General features: G+C 36.3%; 1 protein-coding gene across 1 annotated transcript; it reads left to right on the top strand.

Moving 5' to 3' along the window:
• Positions 1 to 970: 970 nt before the first annotated feature.
• RpL26 (ribosomal protein L26) lies at positions 971 to 7,228 on the top strand. Its single transcript, XM_069821802.1, has 4 exons — positions 971 to 1,123; positions 1,331 to 1,527; positions 2,207 to 2,347; positions 7,038 to 7,228. The coding sequence occupies exons 2-4, from the start codon at positions 1,360 to 1,362 to the stop codon at positions 7,179 to 7,181; spliced, it is 453 nt and encodes a 150-aa protein (XP_069677903.1). The 5' UTR covers positions 971 to 1,123; positions 1,331 to 1,359; the 3' UTR covers positions 7,182 to 7,228.
• The last annotated feature ends 1,254 nt before the right edge of the window (positions 7,229 to 8,482 follow it).

The following is an 8,482-nucleotide window of genomic DNA, read 5'->3' as shown; positions in this document are numbered from 1 at the left end:
AGAGCGTGGTGCCGACCACACCACCTCATTCTAGTGCCGAGGTCATGGAAAGCATGGGGCTCTACCTCCATGCCCCCCAAGTGTCTTCATGGCATGTTACGGGGATACCTTTACCTTTTACCTTTACTATACTTTACTGTAACAAAAAAACTGAAAGCGTGTTTTGTCATGTTTCACCCACGTTACAAGCTTGGAGGTAAAGGTTGTTTACTACAGATAGGGACTACTTTCATTCTATATCTTATGGTATAGTAAATAGTTTTGCAACGTGTAGAGACTGGGAAAACAATTAAATAAAATCATCCGAATCATACTCGTTCATTTTATAGGCAATCTTGCAGGTCGCATTTAAAAGAACCTAGGAATATTAACATTTTCTTCAGTATATTTGCTAGGACTTCTTGTCATACTACATGACAATTTTGCTTAGGTTATTCTTTTAAGCATTCCTTCTAGGAATAGCTCAAGTGTTTTAAATTTAGCGTACATAAGTTTAGATTAAGTTCCTAGCACGTATTTGACGAAATACTAGGTTTTTCCACTTCAGTTTAACTGATTTATGCAAACGAAATTAAGATAGTTGACGATTCTAATGTCAGTTATCACCCCGCCCACTTTGTTTTGGGCGCATAAGTTCATTACCGACGGTCGTTCAATTTTCTTCAAACATGGCGGCGCAATGACCACTCTATATTTTTCTCTTTCTAACTCGTTGGTGTTGAAAATAACAATGGCGGCCGACTCGGTGATTACCTAACTCGTTGGTGATTGCACCACGGATTTAGTTTATATCTCGTTTCTAACGCTCTCTATCTTAGCTTTACAGTGAACGTTAGATTCAAAGACGTTTTATAGTTTATAGTTAGATCCATCGCTATGAAGGACATATTAAATATAAAATACGGACATAAAATCTGCATAAAATATGCTGTCTTCGTTTTAGTCCAAAGAGTATAGCTTGGGTGTTATGTCATCTGTGACTCGCATGACGTCTTTATTTACAAAGAGAATATGAGTTTCTGCCACATTTCTGAAACGTTTCCTTTCTTACCCATAATTCGTTTCTATGTGAACAATTGAAGAACTTCTTTTCTAGTTAAGGTGTTCCGGGCGAAGGGATTTGGTTAGTATTTGATTATTATATCCGAAAACATCTGTTGTAATTAATGTAATTGAAATTTTGTTAGTGCAGCTTTTAATATTTAAAAGAAATATACTCAGTTTGGAACTGAAAATATGTGTACCAGTCCGGATGATGTGTAATATATAAACATTTTCTTTACAAGCCATGCTTTACGTTGGCACTTCACGACTTCACATTTGTTTACAGGTTTTTAATTATCCCTCAACCCAGTGAAGATGAAATTGAATAAACATGTGTCGGCATCAAGGAGAAAGAATCGAAAGCGGCATTTTACAGCCCCTTCCCATATCAGAAGACGATTAATGTCTGCGCCCTTGTCCAAAGAACTCCGTCAGAAGTACAATGTTCGTACAATGCCAATCCGGAAAGACGATGAAGTTCAGGTATTTATTCCTCGTTGATTATCAAGAATATTACACAATTTTTAAGTATATTTTTAACATTGACGTTGTTTAGGCAGTGAGTAGGTGTATAACACAAGTTGCAATAATGAAAAAATAATAACTGCCTAATTAAGTAATCTCCCAAAATTGCGAAGATAACTGTATTGCAGTGTACCGCTTAAATACTAAATTAGGTTGCAGTTTATAGTTCTTAGGAAGGAAAGGCAGGTATCCGTGTTCTGAAATTTATCTCGTTTAGAGAAATAGTTTTAGTAAGGTCGAATCAGTGATAAGTTAGTTTTAGTTTAGGTTTTTGATATGCCTTTTTTTACTCAATAGTCTAAGAATGTCACTACCCTACTCAAACCCCCCCTCTCTCCCATGCTATCCCGTAATGTCCCTGGTGAGAGGGAGTTTTTGCTAGCCACCTTCCTTTGGTAACGCTATTGTTAAGATTTACCCTATACACAATGTGAAATGATGAGCTAAACCATTCACAGACGAGGCAAGTTGTGGACACTGTGTGATGCTGTCTTACAGGGTTCTCCTGTTTGATGTGCAGCTATCAGTGTCAGACTTGTGTCCTGGCGAGAGCATGGCACTGATCACAACCTTAGCATACGGAAATTGCCTCAGATCATGCTTACGTAAAGTGCTTAAGAAGCTTTTTTTCTTTCAGGTTGTAAGAGGACATTATAAAGGACAGCAAGTTGGGAAAGTTGTACAAGTGTACAGAAAGAAATTTGTTATATACATAGAGAGAATTCAGCGAGAAAAAGCCAATGGTGCCAGTGTTTATGTCGGAATCCACCCTTCCAAGGTACAGTAAAGAGCATAATGTAATATTGGTAATTCATCTAGCTAGGCTTACGTAGCTTAAAATGAAAAACTAGCTACAGATAAAATGAATCTAACCTAATTACTGTGCGTTATTAACCTTTTGATTCTAGCATGCATCAAGTTATTCGACAGTAATTGTATTGCTAAAAGAAACTAAAGTAAACTTTGATAGTCATATACATAACTTACATAAAAATGAGAAATTACGGTTTTATATTCCAGTCAGCCATGTATCACAGTATATAAATTCCAGCACCGAAAGTTGTTAAACTATTCGGTGCAATCTAGACGATTCCTGATATTAATAATAGGTGTACCATATTGAGCTAAATAATCTAGGTAATTACCAAAGTATGAATATTTTAATTTTACCAAAGTATGTACAAGAATAGCAAATCAGTTTATCACCAAATGTGGAAAGTAGTTCACTGAACTATGGTTTTGTGTAGGCACTAGTTTAGTTCTATTTAATTATTGTCTGTTTATAATATACATACACTGCATTTTCTTCTATTTTAAGTACAGTAACTAATCATTAGCAGGGAGAAAGAAGTTTAAAAAATAGGGGAATCTCTTTCTTGTCTCTCCTCTGTTATAATTCGTTCTGTAAAGCCTCATCTCCACTATTAAACATTTAACAACATGTTAAATATAACATGTTGAATTTAACATGTATATGGACATTTCAAGTCTCAATTGACTTAACATGTTAATTGAGTAGGTTGAAGTTAACACTTTTAACATGTTGGCGTGTTTTCCAGCAGCAATGGAAAACATGTCAAGTCAGTTCACTTGCTCGTGCAATGTCGGTACAATTCGGCAAAGTTCGTACAGTTTCTATAGCAACTAACTTTCGATTTTGTGGCGCGTAACTATAGGCATCCAACAAACAAAACTCAGTGCGCAGAAACCAGCGGGCATGACTGTCTCGCGCAGATGACATATGCTCCCTTTCCCAGCATGCTCCCCGTCTTCACACCACCGACACTATGCGAATGCGCACTTATTATCTTCTTGTGCTAAACTGAACACGTGTTATTGCTACAGTCAGGGAGTCACATAGCATTTTGTATTAAATATTAATTTAATTTAAATATGAGGACAGTTCCAGTGAAAATAGATACCGATTGTGACTTAGAAAGAGATGATGTTGACATCTTGTAATGTTATATTCACTTAATTGGTTATTGTTACAGCTGCTCTTTGAGTGCACATGTCGGCAACCGTAGCCATTATAGCTATACCAGTAGCCGCTTATTAAAGAACCCGCCTACTGCAGGAGAGTAAGAGGGGTATAGCATGCGCTGCAAGAGGAGTTTGAGCTGAGTTTTGCTTGTAGGATACCTATAAGAGCACCTCTTGATAATTTTTATATGATCCTTGGTGTTGGCTGTAAGTTGTTCGAAGTACTGGAATGGACGAAAGAAAATACCGTTAAAATAAAATTGATTAATGCACTGATGGAAAAGTCTTGTTTGTGGAATGTGGCTGCAAAATAATACAGACACAAACCAAAGAAGGCCGACTGTTTTAGAGAACTGAAATTATTATTTAATTGTTCGAGAATGCAATAGAGAGTTTTCGCATCCTCATGGTATGTTAAACGTTAATGCTATGTTGACGTCAGTAATGGTCGTATTTGGTGACGTATGTTAACATTAACATTCGTAAAACTTCGGAAAGAGTAACATATTAGCTGCTCCTTTAACATTTATCATGTTATAGCTCCTATGATAGTCAATCAATTGCGCTGTAATTTTTTTAAATGAGGTGAAATGGCTGTTCTTAATTGTGTGTCTTCCTTTGATATGATAGAAAATATTTTTTGCAGCACTACATTATTAAAATCGTGTTCTGACATTATCAGAAAGTTTTGAATCCAAATCGATCTTCAACTTTAGCTTGTTTAGAATGTCTTCTGCATTGTGTCTTTTACTAAGATATTGCCGCATCCACATCCACATTCACATTCTCATTCCTTCCTTTTCAAGCAATAGAGGCAATTACAAAAGCCAAACCATCTTCATCTGAGTCCATTGTCCAAGGCTTGAAAACAAGACACTGCTTACATTAAAATCTCATAGACTGTTTATGGTGGACTACGCAGGGAAAATAAAGTTTAACATGTTTAACAGTGTGGACAAAGTGTTAACATATTGTTAAAGTTTATTAGTGGAGACGAGCCTGAAGGAAGAGAGCTTATAAACTCAATTGAAATATGCTATTCATGTGTTCTTTTCCTCTAATAAATTAATTGACATGGTGTTGTCAGAACGTCGTATTGGTATGGGTAAATATCCAGAACAACTGCTTCTGACCTTTCGAGAAAAAGACATTCCAGAAACCCCAGATTTTTTCCCCAAAAATGAAAAAGCTAAGGAAAAAAAAAATTTAAAATTTGGAGTAAGTTGGGGGGGGGGGGGGGAAATCTAAAAACTCTCAATTTTTGCAAGTAAATTGAAAACATAAAAAATTCTCAAAGACAAAAAATTTTAAATACAGACAACTTCAAAGTTACATTTCAATTTATAATAACTATCAACTTAACATTCCTAAGTTAATATAGCCTAATTTAACCTATGTCAATGATGAAACAGTTCAGTAAATAACTACAATCACTTACCCTACATTATGGAGAGGTGGATATATTTCTTCCACTTCCATGAAAAAATAATGCTTGCATTCACGATCTGGCTATACCCTCATGAACATGAACTCTGCTATCTGATATCCATAAGTACAACTTGCGCAAATCAGACAGACACAACAACTTGGCTGAGAACCACTCCCAATCGGCTGATATCAATCGCCATCCTTATATAACTACAGTAGAGCATTGATTATCCGAAACAATTGGTGTTCGGATAACCGATCATTTACGAAAACAAAATGTACTGGTGTCATAAGAGCAGTATGAAACAAAGAAACACTGATATTAAACACAAAACTGTACATACAGTATATATTTTGTATCACACGTCTTACAAATAACAGAACTGACTAGCCTAGTTGACAAGTTCAAAATGGTCATTAAAGTAGCCTACAGTTTAGTAAAAAGAAGTCCAATCTTTTTTATTTTATTTTTTGCTGCTAAATCTCGCAAATAGCACTAGCAAAACTTCTACATGGCGCATGTGTGCAAATTTGAATTTGCCAACTGGAATGCTTTCGATTAATCGATGTTTCTGTTGAACCATCATGAGACATAGAACTACATGCTCCTTCTATCGTCAGAACTAATGTCAAAGTGACAGAGACAAAATGAAAACAATCGAATATTGAATAGATCTGACGTCATCAAACATCGACTTATACACATCAAACACAACACATGCAGCTCGTGACAGGATCATCCTGGCTGTGAGATAACTGCGGAATGCACGGACTTGGTTAATAAAAACCAAACCTAACCTTTGTATATACAAGATGTGTAACCACAGCATGACGGGAACTTCTTGATTTGATCTGGAAATTTTTTTTATTATTATTATTATTATTATTATCCAATGCCACCAGGTTGTCTTTTCGACATTTCTGGTCTTCTCTCCTGGCCATGGCTTAGTTGTAACCCACTTCTGAGGTTGGGGCGGCTGGAAGGCGGAGTTACATTACCCCGATGATGTGATAGGATGATTATGATAATGTGGTGCCAGGAGAGGTCTTGATCTGGAATGTGCACACGAAAATAAATCCAGGTAAGGATCAAGCTGGCACTGCGTGAGATGTCGGCGCATGTGCCACAGTCAGGATGATCCTGTCACGAGCTCCCTTCTTCCTAACACAACATTGCTGAGGACCACTTCTAATCAGCCTATATCCATAAGTACATAAATAAAATCTAAACTGTGTTTGTTTTCTGCTCACTTTTTTTTTAAGTATTTCTACATTAGGAATAATAATCAGAAGGTTTCAAAATATTTATTTTATAAAAAACCAAAAGCGGTACTTATAGATAAATACCTTGGTGGGCTATTGGATCATTTTAATGTTCATATAATGTTGAACAATATAAAATAATGGAAGTTAAAATTGATTAGAAAAGAACAATAATAATAATGTAGAGTTTTTTTTATTGTGGAAGATCAAGTTAGGAACTTTTATTTAGCCTTATATTCTTCAAGTCATGAAGATGCTGTTACTTGATTCAGAATCCTCACTGTCCGTGACTGCATGGCTCGTCATTTAAAAAGAATATAATGGAAACTGACAACTGTTTGGTGTAAGGATTGATATGTTATAAATGCAATCTACTGCATTGTGATGCTGTCAGCAAGGATAGACAGGAAGCAGAAGATATCGCCACCCTATAATGCGAAGCTAGAAGAAAACTGGCATACAAACAAAGATCTCGGTTGTTAAAAAAAAAAAACTTTTATTTAGATCACGTACCCAGGTATAGAGTTGTAGTGCATTAAAATTACCGGCTTTACCCATCTTCTTGTGACTATTCATTTCCTTATCACATGGACAATCGCTTCCGATATATCGCGGTTGAGCTATAACGCGGGGGATAAGTATGTCTTCCAACAACCGCGCTATATTGGGCCTTTACTGTATTAAATGTATTGTGAATGTAAATTGTTAGACTATCTTTAATCAATCAGTATATTGAAACTAGTATAACTGAACAATGATGAGCTGTGAAAATTTACATACGTATTTTGTTCCAGACTGTAATTGTGAAGTTAAAAATGGACAAGGATAGAAAGAAGATCATTGACCGAAGGTCGAAGGGTAGATTGGCAGCACTGGGCAAAGAGAAGGGAAAATACACTGAAGAAAGTGCTGCAGCAACAGCGATGGAAACATCGTAACTTTGTAACATCAATGCTGTTAAATAAATTAAAATTTCGTACATGAATGTTCAGTTTCTCTCACCTGTTCCTTCATATTCCTTAATTATGAATGTCCTGTTATTTTTATACTTTATACTTTGTGAATCCTCAGATTCGAATGCGGTTCATGTTTTAAAGTACTCTTGGTAGTGGGTGCAAATAGCCCTTAATGCTGATGCATCCTTTTAGACAACTTTCTTCAACATTTATTTGTTCTGGAGACCTTGCTCGAGATCTCGCAGAGTGACTGGAATATTGGTGGAATTATGAAAATATTGAGTGGAAACTAAGAACCCTGAGAAATCTCCCTTGCTACTGCTTTGCTTACCAGATCTCCTGTGATCTAGATGGGGATTGAACCTGGGTCTCCATGGTTGAGTTGCCCTGAATGGCGCAGTTGGTATAGCACTGGCCTTCTATGCCCAAGATTGCGGGTTCGATTCCAGTCGAGGTCGATGGCATTTAAGTGTGCTTAAATGCGACAGGCTCATGTCACTAGATTTAGTGGCATGTAAAAGAACTCCTGCAGAACAAAATTCTGGCACACCGTGACGCTGATATAACCTCGGCAGTTGTAAGTGTCGTTAAATAAACCATAATTTAGAATTTTCCATATTTGAAGGCAAAGAGGCTAACCACTTGGCCCATAAAGTCCTTCATTTACCTCATAATTACGACCTCACTGCAGTTGAGTTTGTCCGGGATAAGGTGAAACTCTACATTCGAGCACACCATATGACGGGAGACATTACTTTGTGTAACTTATAAATCTTGACGAAAGAATTGTCTGCTGTGAATAAGAGGATTGGAAGGGGTACTGCAAACATCACTGCATTAGAGGAAAAATACCTTCAGAAGTCAGGCAATTAATGGATGATGTCATTGACGTAATTTTGTACCAAGTGATGATGCCACTAATTATAGCTATATGGATTGTACCTAGAGACTGATAGCCAGAAAATTTTAATGTTATACTCTCAGTTATATACTTACCTTCTGTGATTGTAGTTTAAGACGATACACTATAAATATTTTCAAATGTACAGCCTTCTACATGATATCTGTAGCATTATCAATATTGACATGAATTTGTCCTTAGTCTTAACATCCAGTGTCATAGTTTCTGTTGCATTAATTTTAATAATCCCTTCCACACAGCGACTGTATAGCCATTGAATATAGTGGCAAATACCTGTATTCTTTCGATATTTTTCAATACAGGTAAAGAATATCACAAATCCTTACTACTGGTATGACGTCAGTTTAGGACGTTTTTACTG

Source organism: Periplaneta americana, chromosome 3 (genome assembly GCF_040183065.1).
Source record: "Periplaneta americana isolate PAMFEO1 chromosome 3, P.americana_PAMFEO1_priV1, whole genome shotgun sequence".
Classification (NCBI taxonomy): domain Eukaryota; kingdom Metazoa; phylum Arthropoda; class Insecta; order Blattodea; family Blattidae; genus Periplaneta; species Periplaneta americana.
This window is presented reverse-complemented; position numbering and strand designations above follow the sequence as displayed.